General features: G+C 33.3%; 1 protein-coding gene across 8 annotated transcripts in view; it reads left to right on the forward strand.

Annotated features, from left to right (window-relative positions):
- LOC143256226 (uncharacterized) overlaps nt 1-21,635 on the forward strand; it is a 39,259-nt gene that overhangs the window by 10,442 nt on the left and 7,182 nt on the right. For all 8 annotated transcript variants that reach the window (XM_076513130.1, XM_076513133.1, XM_076513129.1 and 5 more), the window contains exons 5-11: nt 754-3,693; nt 4,667-4,872; nt 10,947-11,225; nt 16,434-16,550; nt 19,277-19,402; nt 19,727-19,887; nt 20,186-20,299. In XM_076513130.1, coding sequence (XP_076369245.1) covers nt 754-3,693; nt 4,667-4,872; nt 10,947-11,225; nt 16,434-16,550; nt 19,277-19,402; nt 19,727-19,887; nt 20,186-20,288 — 3,932 coding nt within the window. In that variant the 3' untranslated portion in view covers nt 20,289-20,299. The remainder of the gene's footprint in view (nt 1-753; nt 3,694-4,666; nt 4,873-10,946; nt 11,226-16,433; nt 16,551-19,276; nt 19,403-19,726; nt 19,888-20,185; nt 20,300-21,635) is intronic.

The following is a 21,635-nucleotide window of genomic DNA, read 5'->3' on the forward strand; positions in this document are numbered from 1 at the left end:
GTATAATAAAAATAAATATGCTTCCAAATATTTAGTGTAATAAGACTTAAGCTACTTAGATTAAATACTTGTATTTTTGTTTTATAATATGTAATCATTCTAGTATGAAAAAAGCATAATTTAAATATTTGTTTTCTAATTTTTATGATGGTTACAAGGTTGGTCAAATGACAGACCCCACATAGTTAGGGTATATAAAATAACATAAAATATAAAGTTTTACTATTTGAAATGTATTTAAGAGGTTTCAGAAAGTAAGCAAATAACACTTGAGATTTTTTGGGACAAAGAATAGTTTTCTTAATCGTAACATGAAATCACTTTGTATTCAGATTTACTAGTAAAGAAACAGACTTGATATTTTCCCAAATAAATCTTTAGTGAAAATATTTTATTAAAAATGTGTACACAAAACTTGTAATCTTTACTAAAAGTCTACCAAATTTTCTGAACATACACTTGTTGTACTAAAAGTTATAGTGCAAATACTTATTGTGTGGATGAACTCGTATATTATACTGAGCCCATTGCAAAAGAGTTAATGAGTGGAATTACTGTTATATTTTTCCTTTCCTTACTAGTGTAAAATGGTATATGTGTGTGTGTGTAACAAAATTTGTGTACCTGTCAAAAATATGTAAAAATAAATTTAAGAGTAAGCAACTTAATGATTTGTAGTTAGGTTGTTGTCTTTTTTTATTTCTCGATTAAAGTAGAAATGTTTAATAATGGAATATTTTTAACTTGCTACAGGAGATCATTGTGTGAAACCTGTATCAGCTGAAATTGTGGCAAAGGTCGTGGCTTCCACAAAAGAACGACTTCACAATGCTTTTTCCAGTACTTCAAATCCAAATAGTGCAGATAATACTGAATGTGGAAAAGAGGTGTCCAGAAAAGGAAAACTTCATAGGGTACCTGATGGTGTAATTTTCAACAAACTAATACGCTACCCTTCAGAAACTATCGAAACAATTTTTGAAAAAAAGTCTAGACTCTTCCATTCTAGTTCCTCTTCTGTTGGAGAAAATCCCTCTTCATCTCCTCTTTCAAGTACCCCAAAGAAAAACCTTACCAAGAATGATGATACATCATTTTCAAGAAGCAGAAATAACAGCCAGAGCAGTACTGTGAGCATTGATTCACGTAAACTTGAAATGGCTGGCACACATACGGGAAAGAAACAGGTATCTGATGAAGTCTTCGATAAGCTTGAAAATGAAAGAATGAATCCTTCTGAATGTACTCTTTTCATAGAACAGCCTTGGACAGAAGCTGAGAGAAAAAAATTAGATTTTGTTGTATCTGACAAAGTAGACCTAGATTCTTTGTGTTCAGAATCAGTTGAAACAGAATCTAATATTTCAAGTATCACAGGGATTGAGGAAGAAATGTCCTGTGTTAAAAAACTATTGATAGATGTTCCCTCCTCTCGCTCAAGCTTCCCTGTAGGGGGTTACGGTACAGAGTCTTCATTTCTCATCAGAAAAAATCCAGTAGAGCAACAGACAGTTGCAGTTGAAACACAGCCACCTGAACTTCAGGATCAAGAAACAGAAACAGACAGCTTAGAGTATTTTGGAATTTTGTGTGAAAATGCTACTCTTCAAGGCCAGGTAGATACTTTAAGAAATGAAATAGGCTGTGTCATGAAGGACAAAGTACAGCTTCAAGGGTTGATAGCCTCTTTAGAAAGCAGGATAAAATTAGAACTTGAAGACAAAAAGGTTGGAAGTAAAGAAAAGCAAGAAATATTGAGAGAATTTGAAAAAATAAGTAAAGAACATAGAGGCTGGAGTAATGTTATTGCAGAGTATCAAAGTGTTATTGATTCTAAGATAGCTGAAATAAAGGGACTGAAAGAAGATATTTCAGAGTCTGAATTGGAAAGAACAAAACTGAAAGTTAACTTGGAGGAAACTAAGATTGACTTGGAGTCAAAAGATGGTGCTATTGATGGTCTCAAAAAGAAAATAGCTGAATTACATGTTGAAGTGTTGACTTTACTGCAGGGTAAGGTTCAACTTGAAAATGAAGTGAAAGGTGTTAGAGGTGAAATGGAAACCTTGAGAAAGTCGAAAGAATGGTACCAGCAACAATTAAACTCGGTACAAGACAACAGAAATACTATTCACCAAGAACTTATAAAAGTCCAAGCCGAGGTGGTTTCTTCCAACAACTTACTGGAACAAAAAAAGTTAGAAAATAAACATTTGAAGCAGCAGCTAATAGAGTCTCAACAGAAAGCTATGCGAGAAAAAGAAATCTTGATGAAGCACCTTGAGAACATTGAAATGGACATTGTGGAAAGAGAATCACTCTTTCAAGAGATACAGAAGGACAGGGGAGCAGCTGAAGAAAGCCTCACAGAAAGAATGAAGAAACTAGAAGAGGAGCAGTCTAACATAAACAAGCTTAATTTTACTGTTAATGAACTCAAACATCAGCTGGCTGTAGCTAAGAATAACTTGTCCTCTAAAGATGAAATCATTCATAAGTTTGAGAAAGATCTGTCAGAACTAGCAAAACAAGCAGTATTTTATGAAAAGACTGTGAATGAGAAAGACCTTTCTCACCAGTGGGTGGAACAACAGCTAAAAGATTCAGAACAGAAGCTAACACACACAGAACTGGAGTTATCTACATATGAAGAACAGATTAAGATACTGAAAGAAGAAAAAACAGCAGTTGAAATAGCTCTGGCAGCTGCTAATGAGGAAAAAAGGACAGTTAATGAGACACTTTTGGGATTGAAAGAAAACTTGAATCGTGTGGAAGGTGCTTTTAGACAAATGAGAACAGAATTTGTGGCCAAGTCTGCTCTTGTTGAACAGTTGCAAAAAAGAAAAAATTGTATGGAAGATGTTCTTGAGAAGACTGAAGAAAAATATCTTCAACAAAAGCATGAGTTTGAATTGAAGTCCACATCTGCAGATCAAAAGATAGCTATCATTTTGCAAGATATGCAGAGCCAAAGAAATGAACTAGAAAATGTTCTAGAAGCTACTAAGAAAGAATTGCTTATAAACCAGAAATCTTATTTTGTTATGGTACAAGAGAAAGATGAGCTTCAAAGACAGTCAGAAGAAATGACTAAGTCATTACATTCTAGTGAAGAAAAAATTAAATCACTCACAGAAGAGAACTCTCGACTGACTGTTACGTTAACAGACCTACAAGAATTGAGTGAAGTAAATAATCTTCCACAGGCTATCAAAGAAAAATATCAGATGACTGGTACAACTACTGATGTTGTTTCAGGTAGGCTTGATGAAACATACAAGTTGCATCAACTAGAAGAAACTCTGAAAACAAAACAGGAAGAATTTGGAAAGAAACAGAAAATGTACGAGTCTAACATAAAGGTATTGACGAGGAAGTTAAAAGAATCGATGAAAGCCAGAAAGAAAGCTGAACAAGATCTTCTGAAAGACAGACGAGATAAAGCTCATCATACTATTGATGCTGAACAACAAACACACGAGGATGACATTAACAAACAAGGAGTTATCGAACATGTGGCACATGAGAAGCTAAAAGGTGAAACAAATCCAGATGATTACAGGAAAAAGGAAGTTGATTTAGAAGAACAGCTAACAGTTATAAATAAAAAATCAGATGAGTGGAAACTGTGTGCAGATAAAAGACAGGAATTTATCCTGGAACTGGAAAAAGAAAAAGGTCAATTGACAGGTACGTGACACTTATAATCAGAAAATATTGTATTATGTAAAAAATAGAAAACTGGATAAGTGGTCTTTAAATTGTTGGATATAATAATGTGTTCTAGTTAGAGGATTCCAAAACAAATAGCCAGTTCAGGAAATGTCCTTTAATTCTTCTGGTCAACATGACTGCGTTTTGCCATTTCTCTATTTGTTTGTAAAATTAATAACCCTTAAAGCTGAAGCAGGATTATGATTGGATGTTTTAAATCCTAGATTGGGTCTCTGTTAAGTTTACAATTTATAGGGAAATAAAAAAAAAAAATTGTGACATAGCTATCTATATAATAAACATAACTGTTTCACAAGCATTTATAAACAGTAAATACAATCACAGTCCTTGTAATGTCATACACGGTGCTAAAAAAATTAGACTTAATATAGCATCTTATAATCAATATAATTGGTTATAATTGTGTTTCATCTGACGATGACCGAAGAAGGTCGAAACATTGTTCACTCCTCTACGTAGAAAATTTCTCAACCCAAATGAGCCGTTTTAACATATATATTATATAAATAATGTTTGAACCATTAGTGTGTTGTTGTATCTCAGCTGGCCTCGAGCTCTGAATTGAGCGAAATGTTGCATGCAATGGATATAAAAACTTTAGTTTGGAAATACTATTATCCTACACTTTTAGATCTTGGAAAACTAAGAGACTAGAATTAGATTTTAGTGCTAAAAATAAGAGTAGGCTTAACATAGCATCTCAGTAATTTCTTCACAACTTGCATACAAACAGTGTCCACATCAGTGTGAGTTTATTGATTTTGATAATTGACTTGTTTAATAAAGTACTTGAATCTTATAGGAAATTAAAATGACTTGAATTTATAAATAACCATTTTCGAAAATAAGATAGTTGGCATTTTAAAAACCATTCTGCTTCACAGTTTCATGATCCTAACACTAACAGTATTTCTGTTATTATGTACAGAGAGCTTAGCTACAATTAAACAGCACATGACAGGAGTGGAAGCTCAGCTAATGGAAAAACAAACTGAATTGTCAGAGCTTAATCATCAGATGAAGCTGTTAGAAAAACACCAGAAGGAAGAGACTGTTAGATTTCAAAAGAAGTTAGCATCTGTGGAACAGGAGCTGAACAAAGAGAAGAGTATTACTAAAGAATTGAGACGTCAGGTTAGGAGACTGTGCAGTATGACAAAATTTGTCTATTTATTATGGAAATTTGGGCCCTTTCTTGTTTACTTAGTATGATACAGTAGTGGTCATGAGAATAGTCTTAATCTGTATATATGTAAACATGGCTGGTTTGGGTTGAGAAACTTTTTTATGTAGAGGAGCGAACAACGTTTCGACCTTCTTCGGTTCACAAAGAAAGAAAGAGGTAACTGACCGATAGCTGACTACATGTTTGAAGGGGGTTGTGTAACTGAGTGTAGGAATGTAGAGGGCGTGCTTAGATATTTGCTTATATTTATTAATATAGGTTTGACTTTTCTTGATAATGAATTCTAAAGTCCATGAAACCAGTTTGGGGGGGAACACTTGTATCCATCGTTATATCATAAGCCTCAGCTTTTGATGACCTGCCAGAAGACGTATTAGCATTTCATCATAGAGAAATTGAACATTTACTTGGGTCAACTTTTAACTCTGAACCTCATCCCACTTCCATCCAAATATTTCCCTTCTGTTTTTCATCTCTACTCCCATCCTGATCCAAATATATACAATATTTATCCCTTGGCAGTCCCTCTCTGTTCGTGATCTCTTCCATCCTACCATTACTGATTGGGTTTGACTTTTATTTTGACTCATTCCTCATCTTCTTCATACTGGAATAGGTTCAAAGTATCTTCTCATCCGATCTGACACTTCACCTCTTCCCTCACATCTCGTCTTCATTGCCCATTGGAATATATCCTGTAGTCTGGCATGTGGATTACACTTAATACATTATTTTCACCATATTGTGGTTTCTTCATCATCAAGTTTTTGTCTCCATGCATAGCCCTTTAAACTTCATTGGGACTTTGAGTAAGTCTGTATTCCCTTGCTTCATTTATTCTTTACATGGAATCTGCATTGTGGTGAGTGGTGCTAGATCAGGTATTATTTTGTTAGGAAATCTCGTGTACAGCTATATTAACTCGTACTCCATGGCTTCATGATACTTACCATTTAGATGAGATTTTCCATAAGATTGCTTTTAGTTGAATACCTCATGATTTAATTGCTTCATAAACTTGCTCATTCTTGAACATACCACCCTTGGGCTGTGTGGGTTAAGCAGAAGACTAAAGCTGCTCATTCCTGCCAGGCCTTGTTTCAAATAAAATAGTATGGTCTGCATTTAAATATAGGATTTCATGGTCACTCATTGCACTGTCTCGGATTATGATGTTCTTCTGAACTCTCCAAATTGTTATCTCCCACCTTTGTGTACTTTAGGAGTCCTGAACACTTTCCAGTTCTGTGGTTGATTGTGGAGTCACTCTCCTGAATGGTTTCCACACAAAGTTGGTTATAACCATTCATTGCAATTTAGGTTAGTGGTATTGTGCAGGTATAGATGATGTAATATCCTCCAGTATGCATTATAGAATTGGAAAGAAATGAGACATCAAATTGCAGTTCACTCCTTCAATTGGGAGCTCTCATCCTATCCTTGCTTGAATACTGGTACCCCATGGATGGGTTTTGGATTTAGGAAGAACCAATCATAATAAGCTCTCACACATTTAGGATTGTCTGTACTCCTCTGTCATTCTTCTGAGTTGTGGGTCACAATGTGAAAAAGGGAAATTGTTTCTGTTCTGTCCTTTTTGCTATCACTCATTTTATCTTATGCCAAGGATATTATTGCATTTGGATGGTTCTAATCAATTTCACTGTTGTGGTACTTGATTTATATCATATAGACATCCATTTGATACTTGATGTCAAATCCCCAGATCAATATGTCAAAGATATTGCGTGAGTCATGTTCAGGAGCTGGGGTGGTTCTCTGTTCCCTCCAGTCTCTTGAACTTAAGGTAAAGATAGTATGAAGATTGATTTTCATCCTACTCCCACATGGATGTTAGTTCCCAGTAGTGTGCATTTTGGATGTAGTTGGTTTCCAGAGGACAGTCCATTGTACCATACCCACTCTACACCTAGGAGCATATCCAATGATTTACCCACTTTTAAACTATGTGAGATTGAAGCTTTATATATATTTACATGGTTAGGGTCACTATTATACCACAGTTCTATTCCACTTGGGTGTACTCTGCTCTTTTTCCACCCTTATCTATTACACTATTCTTGGATGAGAGACATGTTGAAATCATTCAAATCCAACAGAGGTAAGCAGAATATTTGTTGCATGCATAAAGAAAACATCTGCATATGGAGAGCAGCACTGGACTAGAAAAGATAAGTACCAATAATAAATACATTTTAAATGTATAAAAATTATAACTTCTAAGCTTTAATAATGTTTGTCATAATTGTGTATGTAATTGTGATGTAATAATGATATTCTAAAAGTGCATTTAGCTTCAAAAACACATCATTTTTACAAGAAAGATGATTCATTTTCATTCTGTTTCTTTCAAATGATGAATCTACAGTTGCTTTAAATCACAAATTCCTTAATGACAACTTAACAATACTTGATTTTATCAATTGTTCAGTTCTAACCTTTTAAAACAGATAACTCTGTCTTTCAAATGTCCTTTTTCTAGTACATCATTAAATAGAGTGTTTGTCAAAAGATTAGGAAACTTATTAATGAAATAACACTCGTATATAACAGTTAAAAAGTTATTAAATAACTATGAAAATCAAAGGAACTGTTTTATATACATTCATATGTCTCAAGACGTCTTCTGGTCAATAATGCTTGTATTACTTGGAACTCAGAATTCCTTTTATAGGGTCAGAAATATTAAAGTGACCTGGGGAGGACTGACATCAGACTTTTGATTAAGCAACTTTTGACAGACTTTTATATTTAGTTATTTGTATAAAATATTTGGGATAAAAGATTTGTAAGTGAAACAGAAAATGCGTGTTAACGTGACTTTTTGAATATAAAAAAAATATCAAATATTGAAACATAAGTACAGCCATTTTTCTTAATATGAAAGATTCTGGACATCATATCTGTAGAAAATCACAGATAATAATATACAGTATAAACAACTAAAAAAAAATTCAGATCATTAAAAGCTTGTCAAACCTCTACACCTGCCAAAGTCACATCATTAAAAAACATAGTTCTATGATCATGTACACCCTTGTGCAAATTAATTGAAACAAATGGTCATTTTACAATATTTTCAGCATGGTGGCCAGTGTAGGCTCGCTGGAACCACTGATTTCCTTTAATAGTCATTTTTTCACACAGACAGCGTTATTAGCTGTGTTTTGCAGTATGGTCGATCTATTTTTGGGATATATGATGAAATTTTGAGGAATATAATGTCATTTGAAATTGTATTAGACTTTTCTCAAAAGTGAGGCTATTTGTTTTTCTGCTAATCAGTCATCTTTCAGCCATCATACACAATGGACGTGACTCCTAGAAAGCGTACAAATATTGTGACACTGCACGAGCACACTGGCATGACTTACAGGGAAATCACGGTTGTTGTTGGTGTTAGCCTATCAACCATCAGCCATGTGATCAAGGCCAAGGTGAGTACCAAATCTATCAGTCCGAAACAAAAAGGTAGATGTGGCCGAAAAAGGAAAACAATGCCAAGAGACGACGCATATATGGTTAGGGAGAGATTTGGAGGTCAAAGGAATAAAAGTCAGCTCTTCAATGGTTCATCTTAGGCTTCTTGATGTTGGTCGAAGGGCAAGAAGACCAGTCAAAAAACTTCTTACCAACTCAATAAAGAAAAAACGATATCAATGGGGTCTTAAATACAAGAACTGGACACATAACAATGGAAGAAGGTGTTATTCAGTGATGAGACTCGTTTCTTTGTACAGGGTCAAAGAAGTCTGTATGTTCGCAAATCTGCAGGTGAGAAACTTTGAGAATCTCACATCAATCAATTTGTAAAACATCTCTTGAAGAAGTTTTGGGGCTTTTTCAGCTACTATGGCATTGGAGACTTACATATCGTAGAAGGTGTGATGCGAGGACCACAGTACATCGAAGTTTTGCAGACAAGAGTCATTCCAGAATTAAGAAAGAAATTTCCAGATGGATCTTGGATTTTTCAGCAAGATCTGGCTCCGTGCCACACATAGAAACTTGTGAAGAATTTTATGACTACAACACGAATAAAGGTGCTGGACTGACCTGGAAACTCTCTGGACTTAAATCCTATTGAAAATCTTTGGGCAATTTGTAAAGAAAGAATTTGGGGAAAAGACTGTACTATGAAAGATAAACTAATTGAGGCCATAATTGAAGTGTGGTACCACGATCCAAAAATTAGTAAAGATTGCAGTCAACTCATGTACTCGATGGCAAAGCAGATTAATGATCTTCTGAAAACTAAAGGAGGTCATATCATGTATTAGTTTGTGAGTATTAATTTTTTTCCATCTTGTTTCAATTAATTTGCACAATGGTGTAGGTGTTGACCAACTTTCCTGCTAGAAAACATCACTAGGCTGAAGAAGACAAGTGTGTTAAAATTGGTTTCAAGGTCTTCCTATACTTTGTTCTACTGCTTTTTGTAATTGGTTTTCACTGTATCTTTTGTAAATTTTTATCAATTGGCTTCAAAATTAGGAGCTTTTAAAATTTTGAATTATTATTCAGAAGTATGGTAAATTAGAAGTTATGTCATATACTGACAAATTTAACAAATTATTTAATATAAGAGACCAACAAATTTAATCTTGTTGTTTGGATACTAGAAATTAACAAATTACTTTATGCAAAAGAGCAACAAATTTCATGTTGTTTGGATACTAAAAACTAACGAGTTACTTAATGCAAGAGACCAACAAATTTAATTTTATTGTCTTGGGTACTAGGGATGAACCAATGGGATATAGCCAAAGAAACTAGTTAGGAGTCTGATGCAATAATAACTGAGTGCTAAAAATAAAATTACCAGAAAAACAAGACATAATAATTAAATTTGGATAAATGATAACAAAGAATAATTTCACAGGTATATTTAAATTAAAATTTTCTAGTTTATTTTCTGTGAGTTTCAAGCAGACATCATTAGGCAGGTTTTGAGCCTAATTCCATTGTAACAGTTTTTTACTGTCCATTGAAGGGTGACAACATGTTAACTTATTCTTTAGTATCATTTACCTAAGTTATATTGATGGTTTTAATTTATACTGTTATTGTTTATACAAAATATTTTTTTATTGATTTTAACTTGAATTAAGTTATAATAATAGATCATTTGAAAGTATTTTTTCTTAGCATCAAAAATCATTTTACGACATTGCACACAGCTCTTCAGTAAACAATATGCAAACTGTATAGTTGATAATACCTGAACAGAGCTTACTGACGTAGTGTAAAACACATGAATATTTCACTAAATATATATTTATATACTGATCTTCCTCTGGTAGTTCAAATACTTAGAGAAGTAGTAAATAAAGATATTTTTATACAAGTGAACAGGACACAAACGTTTTATTAGTACTGCTCAAATCCCTGTCACACTAAAAATGCTTGCTTTTCAGCTGTGGGGACATTATAATGTGATGGTCAATCCCACTATTTGTTGGTAAAAGAGTAGCCCAAGAGTTGGCAGTGGGTGGTGATGACTAACTCTCTTCCCTCTAGTCTTACACTGCTAAATTAGGGATGGCTAGTGCAGATAGCCTTCGAGTAGCTTTGTGTGAAATTCAAACGAAACCAGACATTTTGTAAATGTTTAAACAGTGAATTTAAAATTTTTGTGACCAAAAAATTTCCATGTAATTTTTACAGTAATTTTTCTGTAATGTAATACAAAACTGTAATATGGTTAACATTGATTTCAGTATGGATAATAAGACTTCGAATGTTCCTAGACTGGTGAATTAGGTTATTATATATACAGAAAGAAAACTGCAGTAAACTAAAGACTACAGATGTTTCTGTCTATGATCTTACATTTTTTTACGTGTTCTGTGTTTTTATCAAGAAGTAGTAAATTTATGTTGAATATATAGATTGTGTTCATTGTAACTATATTTCAGTGTGATATAAACGCTCTACTGTTTATGAAGTAATTGATAGAATATATTAAGCTTTATCTGCTTTTGTATTTTATTTCTCTCAGGTTTTCCAAGATAAGCGAGAGAACAGCCACCTCGGAAAGACTATGACAAATATAAAGTCAAACTTGGAGAAAACTAACCAGATTGCTGATGCTCGAAGACAAGAAATTCTAACATTACAATCTGAGCTAAATGTTAAACACCAGGCTGAGTTAAAGCACCGGGCTGAGATGGAATCCCTCCAAACAGTGTACAAACAGACACAGGCAGAAGTCAAGCAGCTGAAACAAGAGATGGAAGAGCAGGCAGCTAGAGATCCTGCCCTTGCAGACCAGATAAAGGTGGTAACTGCTGCATTTTTATTCAAGTACAACATAAAGTAGCTATTTTTTACCATTACCATCTAATAATTAATCCCAAGGTTTTATTTGAATGTAGCACTGAAAAGTATTAGAAATGTTATAGATTTGATTGTGAATGTGGTTTTAAGTGTAGCGATTAAGCTAAATTATGGATCTAGGTCAGATGAGAGAATGAATTCAAAGATATTCCAGTTGATTTGGCATACCAATTGAATTGGAAATTCAACAGTTGATTAGTATGTTGACAGTGGAACATAAAACAACAGGCACAAATAGTATCATTATTTTTAAAAATCATTTGTAAGAAAATATTAGTTTCAATATTTCATGAAACTAATCGCCCAGTAAAGTCTGAAGATAAATGTAAGAAGAATACCATCACAGTACACTCCAGAAGGATGATACCATCACAGTACACTCCAGAAGGATGATACCATCACAGTACACTCCAGAAGGATGATACCATCACAGTACACTCCAGAAGCATGATACCATCCAGTACACAGAAGGAGATACCATCACACACCCAGAAGGATGATACCATCACAGTACACTCCAGAAGGATGATACCATCACAGTACACTCCAGAGGGATGATACCTTCACAGTACATGATGATATCTTCACCATCCACAGATACCTTCACAGTCCAGAAGCAGTACACCCAGAAGCATGATACCATCACAGTACACTCCAGAATGATACCATCACATTACATCCAGAAGCATGATACCATCACATTACACTCCAGAAGCATGATACCATCACAGTACACTCCAGAAGCATGATGCCATCACAGTACATGATGATGCCATCACAGTACATTCCAGAGATTTCATAATTTCACATTTTCATTAATATTTAGTTTTGCTTCATTTTAAAAGTTGTTTGAGTTTCTTTTATTGAGCTCTATCAAAGTAATCTTAAGTTACCAGTTTCCAGAATGGATCAGTCTCCCTCCTGAAAAGACTCAGTACTAAAAGATGTTGGAGTGACTTGTGGCAGGTCTTTTACTAAAGATGTATCTGTGAACTTAATAGTCAGTGTCACTAGTTTGCAGACAAGGTGATTTTTATTTTAAAATTTAAATTCCTTTTTCATTTTACAGTTTTCAAATTTTGTTCATATAACTTTTAGAAGTTCTGAAATGAATGTCAAAAAGTTGTTGTTTTTTTTTTTCAATAAAACTTTGTATTTATTTTCTCTACCCTAAAACTAGATCTTTTTAACTACCCTATCACCATCACAAGATATGTACATTAACCTGTCTTCTTTTAGTATCACTTTGACTGCATATAGTTAGAGAAAACCACACATTACTTATTGTAAATCTCCCTGTCATTCATGTTTATTACTTTACTGATACAAAGTATCACAAGTTACCACCAAGTTCATCTTTATTACTTTACTGATACAAAGTATCACAAGTTACCACCAAGTTCATGTTTATTGCTTTACTGATACAAAGTATCACAAGTTACCACCAAGTTCATGTTTATTACTTTACTGATACAAAGTATCACAAGCTACCACCAAGTTCGTGTTTATTACTTTACTGATACAAAGTGTCACAAGTTACCACCAAATCTGGGTAAACTGCAACATGGTGAGTGCATGAAATGTACTGTTGCTTTTCAGTGTTTTCCATTTAATAATTCTCATCTAACAAAGTTTCTGATTTTTACACTTTAATTACTTTTGTAATAGTAAATAAGAATGTGGTTAATAAACAAAAAAATACCATACTTATTTTAGTGGTATCATAGTTTTTCGTTCTCAAAGTCTCCATAATAGATAACCCTATTTTTTATAGGATTATTGTTAGTACTATGTTTAAATTTTATTTGTGCTAAATATGTAAATCAGAACACAAAATACGGGTAGTTCTTGATTCATGCAAATTCATCATACACATTTTTGGATTAATGCGATTGATGTAATAATGCTATTTATTTATTACGAAAACATTCGAGATAATACCACGTAAGATAGTTGAAGTGACGTGACAATGACATTACAGTTAACTGTGCGGTACCCGGATAGTCGCAGGGTCTGTTTGGTCATACAATGAAGTCATTAAAATCAATTTATCATGCTTCACACTGGAGTTGATGCTTTCTGTAGAGATATACATTATGTTGACCACATGAGCATAGGTGGCACTCTTGCATTATATTAAGGTTTGACTGGTGGCATTTCAACTGTGTATATTCTATGGGAAATAGCGTTCAACTTACGTGACCAGTTCCTGGAACATACATGTTGCATAAAGTGAGAATCCCCTGTATTTCTTAAAACAGTGTCCTGAAACTACTATAATTTAACTGACTCTCTAAGCTGTAGGTACATTGAAATATTTATCTAACTTGGTTCAGGTGATCTTTATGGTAGGAAACAATGAAATTGATGCAAAGTTACTTGCAACCAGCTGTGAGAACAAATCTCATAAAGAAAGTAGCGAATTAAAATATCTTTCGATTGATGTTTATCACAAAATAATCCAATAATGAATGTTATAGGAAGTTACCTATGTTTATCACAAAATAATCCAATAATGAATGTTTTTGGAGGTTATCCATGTTTATCACAAAATAAGCAAATAATGAATGTTATAGGAGGTTATCCATGTTTATCAAAAAATAATCCAATAATGAATGTTATAGGAGGTTCTCCATGTTTATCACAAAATAATCCAACAATGATGTTATAGGAGGTTATCCATGTTTATCACAAAATAATCCAATAATGAATGTTATAGGAGGTTATTCATGTTTATCACAAAATAATCCAATAATGAATGTTTTTGGAGGTTATCCATGTTTATCACAAAATAATCCAATAATGAATGTTATAGGAGGTTATCCATGTTTATCACAAAATAATCCAATAATGAATGTTATAGGAGGTTATCCATGTTTATCACAAAATAATCCAATAATGAATGTTATAGGAGGTTATCCATGTTTATCACAAAATAATCCAATAATGAATGTTTTTGGAGGTTATCCATGTTTATCACAAAATAATCCAATAATGAATGTTTTGAGGTTATCCATGTTTATCACAAAATAATCCAATAATGAATGTTTTTGGAGGTTATCCATGTTTATCACAAAATAATCCAATAATGAATGTTATAGGAGGTTATCCATGTTTATGACAAAATAATCCAATAATGAATGTTATAGGAGATAATCCATGTTTATCACAAAATAATCCAATAATGAATGTTATAGGAGGTTATCCATGTTTATCACAAAATAATCCAATAATGAATGTTATAGGAGGTAATCCATGTTTATCACAAAATAATCCAATAATGAATGTTATAGGAGGTTATCCATGTTTATCACAAAATAATCCAATAATGAATGTTATAGGAAGTTACCTATGTTTATCACAAAATAATCCAATAATGAATGTTTTTGGAGGTTATCCATGTTTATCACAAAATAAGCAAATAATGAATGTTATAGGAGGTTATCCATGTTTATCAAAAAATAATCCAATAATGAATGTTATAGGAGGTTCTCCATGTTTATCACAAAATAATCCAACAATGAATGTTATAGGAGGTTATCCATGTTTATCACAAAATAATCCAATAATGAATGTTATAGGAGGTTATTCATGTTTATCACAAAATAATCCAATAATGAATCCAATAATGAATGTTATAGGAGGTTATCCATGTTTATCACAAAATAATCCAATAATGAATGTTATAGGAGGTTATCCATGTTTATCACAAAATAATCCAATAATGAATGTTATAGGAGGTTATCCATGTTTATCACAAAATAATCCAATAATGAATGTTATAGGAGGTTATCCATGTTTATCACAAAATAATCCAATAATGAATGTTTTGGAGGTTATCCATGTTTATCACAAAATAATCCATGTTTTGGATAATGAATGATAATCCATTTTTGGAGGTTATCCATGTTTATCACAAAATAATCCAATAATGAATGTTTTTGGAGGTTATCCATGTTTATCACAAAATAATCCAATAATGAATGTTATAGGAGGTTATCCATGTTTATCACAAAATAATCCAATAATGAATGTTATAGGAGGTAATCCATGTTTATCACAAAATAATCCAATAATGAATGTTATAGGAGGTTATCCATGTTTATCACAAAATAATCCAATAATGAATGTTATAGGAGGTAATCCATGTTTATCACAAAATAATCCAATAATGAATGTTATAGGAGGTAATCCATGTTTATCACAAAATAATCCAATAATGAATGTTATAGGAGGTTATCCATGTTTATCACAAAATAATCCAATAATGAATGTTATAGGAGGTAATCCATGTTTATCACAAAATAATCCAATAATGAATGTTATAGGAGGTAATCCATGTTTATAATAATCCAATAATGAATGTTATAGGAGTAATCCACATGCAATCCAATAATGAATGGTGTGGTGTGTGTGTTTCAGTTTATGATGTCAAAATAAAGAAAATAAATGCTATTAATTTTCATTTTAACAGCACATGGAACACCTGATGTATAAGTGTGTAAGTGCTTAAACTTGACTGGTTTAAAAGTTCTACAATATGTAATTGCAGCAAGGAAGCATCTTGTGATGCATAAAGATTGAGGATTTATTTGAAAGTTTCCTTTTGAAATTTAAATTGAATAAAACTATGTTGTAATACCAAGTTTTTGACTTATATAAGTTTAAGTTTCAAATGCAACCCTTTAAAAAGGTTGCAAGACATATACGTGGAGGGTATGGAGGTGAATACATTTCAAACAACGTAATACTTTGACCAGTGTCCTTCTCAGTTTGATACATCTTTTACAAAATGCGATTTAATATTTATTCTTCAGAATTTAAAGAATTTTGAGTAGAAGGCTTAGTATGTTTTCAACTACAGTGTTCTTCTCAGTTTTCTTTCTAGGAACCTTATGCCCCAAGCAGCACATCTTGTTTCATTAATGGTGTTCTCATGGACAGTTTATATATACACATCTCAAATATAGTAAGACAGTTTGAAAAGTGATTTTGTGTGCAAGCACATTCTCATTGATATCCACAACTTTATTTACTACACTATCTACTGCATGTAAAACAGTTTTCAAAAGGCATTAGCCTAAAGTTCCCTGTATTGAGTTGTTTTAAAATTTTGTGTGGTTAACCATATCTTTTGTTTTAATATCAGACACTAAGCTGGCACCTGAAAGAAAGGAACCAGGAGCTTTCAGCCTTAAAGGAGCAAATTTGTGCAGGAGAAACAAGACACAGAAAGGAACTAGAAGAGCTTGGTCGACAGATACAGGTTAGTAAAATCAAACTAGAAGAGCTTGGTCGACAGATACAGGTTAGTAAAATCAAACTAGAAGAGCTTGGTACGACAGATACAGGTTAGTAAAATCAAACTAGAAGAGCTTGGTGAGTAAAATCAAACTAGAAGAGCTTGGTCGACAGATGCAGATACTGGCGAAATCAAACTTCTGTTAACTTACTGTCTTGATTTTATTTAGGTAAGTTGTTTATTGTTAGATTGTGGTATTGGAAAAATTACATGAGGTATACCTCAAGTATAAACTTTAAATAAGTATGTATTTGTTTAACAGCAAAACCTGCTCATTTGACAGTATGCTGTCACACATGGCCCTTTGGCAGAAGTATGTTGATATAACAAGGTTTTAAATAGTTTAGAGCAAGGGGACACTAGTATGAAGAGGGAGCCTTTATTGTTCTCCAAGGAAACAGAAATCCTGCACATAAGAACATTTGAGGCAGCCTGCAAGTTCTGAAATCATAACAAAAGCTAATTTGTTCTGGTGTTCCCATCCAAGAATTAAATATTATGGTTATGAAGAGAACCTTCTGACTCAAGCTCTCATGTGCAAAATTCTTCACTAGGTGTATCCAGTGTAAAGAATGTTTGTTTATTTATTGAGCCTTTTGCACTCGGGACATTTCATCTCCACTATTATTCTGCAGATATCATCCAAACCACAGATTGCTAAATGGTGCCTCATGAAGCAACCATCAGTGATCAGGTGCCACATAACCATCACTGAGATAATCGGTTGGCATCAGAGTTCAGATACCCCTGTGTAAAATGAATATCTTTCAACATTACAGTTATTCAAAATAAGCCTTGGCAGAATATTTAAATATGAGACAGAGGTTGGAGCAGTCACCTCTTATCACATCCACTGGTTGTTCTGACACCACAGGTAGCAAGAAAGGTAGTTGAACTTTCATTGTCTTGTAAACAACAATCTTCCTCAGATACTTTAAGCAGCATGAGGAAGAAGCCAGAATCCATAAAGAAAAGGTATGCTTTGGATTGCTATGCAAAATGAGTTGTAAATAGATGGTTGTCACCAATATTACATTTCTACAATGTTCAGAAAAGTTGGTCTCCATATGGATGGCAAAAATATAATCATGGAAAGACTGTGTGTGAGCTGGATGTCCATGCAACACTGTGCAGTGGTGAAGTTATATGAACTTGAAAAAAGATGCCTCTATACCAGGTCCAGCACAACATTACTGACAAGATAATAACTTCCCCTGTGGTAGTAAGGTGCTATGAAATGTTTTCTCCAACACCAAGAGGGAAGGAGAGAGGTGTCAAACAAGTGATAAACAGTATGACCAGGAAAACCAAAGAGATTTTTCCTATGTTGCTGTTTTACTTTTGGTGACTGGAGGCAGATGCATATCCTCCCATCATCTGTGTAACAGCAACAGAGACACTTTTGTGTATAACAAGAGTATCTTTGTTGGTACAATTCTCTTTTTGTGTGTGTAAATATGACTCTCACTGACCTATAATGGAATATCTGTTAAGATTAACCTCACTACCTAATGTTACAATTGATATTGTTGTCTTTGTTAGCAATGTATGGTCACCAGAACAATTGAGATCAACCATAAGTAATGCATGTGCAGTGGAGCGCCATTAAGCCGAGGACCAGTAAACCGCGAAATCGCTTAAGCCACTGTAGCAAGTCTTGTGAGCAAGGATTATCATGGCTCACCGCTAATTTAAGAACGTGTAAAAACGCGGCTTACGAATTTAATCCTGGCTTTATAACTTTAAGGGGATATTTAAAAAAGATTTGCTTTAATTTGGGAAATAAATAAAATATATTACAATAGAAATCGACCATTAATCTACCTTATCCGTTCTCTATATCAGCTTTATGGAGGCCGCCATTGTTACCGAATCACACCTCTCCATACATTGAAGTTAATCCACGGTAAATCCGTGAAAAAAGTGATCAAGCAGGTTAAGCAGGTTGACTCCCCAAATACCGCGGCTTAACGGCGCTCCACTGTAATTTACAGTTTTAATATATTCAGGTTTGACTTGCACAGAGTCTAAAAAAAAGTTGTAATTTAATGAATTGAAATACATAAACCATTTCTTTAAAAGATTATGAATATATAATAGTATTTGTCTGCATCCTATCCAACACCTCCCAGTGCCTCAGCAGTCAGGGTAATAACACTTAAAACCAGGATTTTGGTACCCATGGTTAGCATAACAAAGATAACCAATCATGTAGCTTTCTGCTTAACAACAAAAACAAACAAACAAAAACACATCTTAGTTGAATGGATGGGAACTGTTTGCTGTAGAAACACAAGAATATATGAAGACATTTTAAATGTCTTTCATCTTCTGGTCAGTGTGTGTATGGCATAGTTGGTACAACTGCCATCAATTCAACTAAGGTTCATCTTGAATATTCTGATAATCAACAATATGTCACACTTCCCTTATATACTCCATGTTTTGTAGTTATTTTAAATATTTATGTATTATTGTTTTAGTTTATTCTTTCATTTACTCAAAGCTATTTCATGTGATATTCCAAAATTCTGTTGTGTTTTGAAGGATAATTTTTCATTACAGTTGTTGTGGTTGATAATTTGGTGAATTCTTAGTTTACTAACTGATGTCTGTATCGACAGATAAATGCATGAGTCCAGGATCTGCAACTTTAAAATTAACAGTCGGACTTTTTACATTTTCTCAAGATCACAGATAAAGAACTGAATGTCTTGAAGACAGAACTTGCTAACACTCGCAAAGAAAAGTTTGGATACCAGACCAAAGTTGCAGAACTTAGGAATGCTCTGAAGTCCAGCTTGGATAGAAACAAAGTAAGTAAGTGTAATGTGGTTTTTACAGTGGCAGGTTTTCCTTTTAGAAGAACAATGCTGTTTTCTGTATGGAGGAATTCTTGTGTGAATTTTCAAACATTCCAAATTGTCATGAACAACTATGACTTAGATTAAGTTACATTGTTGTTTTAACCACAGTAAACATTGTCTGTTATTGTTCATATTGTTGTATTTTACTATATATGAACAGCTATTAAAATCATACTTAGAGTTCTTATAGTGTATTTATAATTGTTGCTCTAACAGTATACCTATCTGTTGGAAGATATATTGTGGGAGTAAGTTAATGAATTTCTTATTTAGGAATTACAAACCCAGCTGGATAGCAAAACCAAGCCTCCAGAAAATGGTCTCACCAAGAACGCCAATAGATTGAACATTCCACCCCCTGCATCTCCTCCACCCTATGATGACACATTCATTACAGTCTTGCTGGAGCAGAGTGCTGTTCTTCCAGTCAGCAAGTACGTTTTATTTTATTTATATTCTAAGTTTTATGACTCTTTCGCTAAAAATACAGCATTTTTATCATGTGGACAAGAACATCTCAGTTATATCACTTGAAAACATTTATTTAATACGATCAATGTTAACCACTTTTTATTGTGGGTACGTTGTGTAGGGAAAATCATGATACTGGAACAAATATTAAACAGTATTTTGCCACATAAAATATTATGCTGTTCACTGAAGAATAAGTTTATGTAATTGTAACAATGGAAGTTTGAATAAAACAGTGATAAGATTGCATTCCCTTTCTAGACCTCTAAGTAATCTTCAAACGTGCCTAAATGCTCTGAAGCAGGAAATGGCTATCCTTCAGAAGCAATTAGAAGAGGAAGCTGAGATGATCACAGACTTGTGAGGATACCAGTTGTAAGTAACATTCTTGTTGTCTGTATTCATCCTTGTTGCAGTTTGTCAGTTGTAACATTCTTGTTGTCTCAGTGATGTTGAGAAAACCCACTTGTAGAGAAAAATGTGTATATGTAAAAACAGCTTGTTTGGGTTGAGAACATTTCTTCGGTCATTGTCAGGTTCACAAAGAAAGGAAGAGGTAACTGACCAGAAGCTGACCACATGTTTGAAAGGGGTTGTATAACTGAGTGGTTGGAATGTAGAGGGCATGCTTAGATGTTTGAATATATAATTTTATGTTATTTTATTGTTATTATTTATTATATTTTTTTAATATAGGTATAAAGGTGTTCCTTTGTATTGGTTTATTTTGGGCTTGAGTTGTTGAACAAGTAAGGCTTCTTTAATTTTGCGTTTGTTTGTTTGTTTCTTTATTTAGTATTTGAGTGTTTTCTATGGTTATGTTGTGTTTATTTAATTTGCAATGTTTGAAAACATGTGAAGGTGACTTTTTATGTTCTTTGAATCTGGTTTCCATTTTTCTACTTTTCTCCAATATAGAAGTCGTGGCAGTTATCACATTGTATTTTATAAATAATGTTGCTGTGGTGTTTGTTGGTGTAGTTTTTATATAGTATAGACCTCAGTTTTGTGCCTGGTTTTTGAATAAATTTGGTATTAACTGGAATGTTATATTTTGTTACTAGTTTCTGACAAATGTAGGTTATTTTTCTGCTGATGTTGGGAATATATGATATGCAGCAGTATATGGTTTCATGATTTTTTGATTTGTGAGATATATTTACTTTTGTTGGTTGATTTTGCTTTCTGTCTAGGTGTGTGCATATAATGTTTTCTATGGTTTGTGGGGGAAACTTATTGATATTGATGAAGTATTGTTTTATTTTGTCTAATTCATCATTAATTTTATCTGGTGAACATAGTCTTATGGGAGTGTTTATTTGGTTTCTTAGTATGTTAAGTTTTTGTTTCATGTTCTGAGTCCCAAAGAACACATAATCCAATATGGGTGATTTTTTGGTGGATTTCTGTTTTAAATTGTGTGTTGGTTCTTGTAATTTTGAGGTTAAGAAACAATATTTGATTGCTTTTCTCTTGTTCACATGTGAAGTTAATGTTGGGATGTATAGAGTTAATGTGATTGAAATAATTAAGTGTGTGTTCTGTAGATGTGAATCCCACAACCGTGTCATCTACATATCTGTACCAGAATAGTGGTGGATGTAATGTTGTGTTAATTGCTTGTGTTTCAACTTGTGTCATAAAAATATTGGATAGAACTAGTGATACTGGGTTGCCCATGCTTAGGCCATTTGTTTGTATATAGTTGTGG

The sequence above is a fragment of the Tachypleus tridentatus genome, chromosome 7, assembly GCF_004210375.1.
Source record: "Tachypleus tridentatus isolate NWPU-2018 chromosome 7, ASM421037v1, whole genome shotgun sequence".
Taxonomy (NCBI): domain Eukaryota; kingdom Metazoa; phylum Arthropoda; class Merostomata; order Xiphosura; family Limulidae; genus Tachypleus; species Tachypleus tridentatus.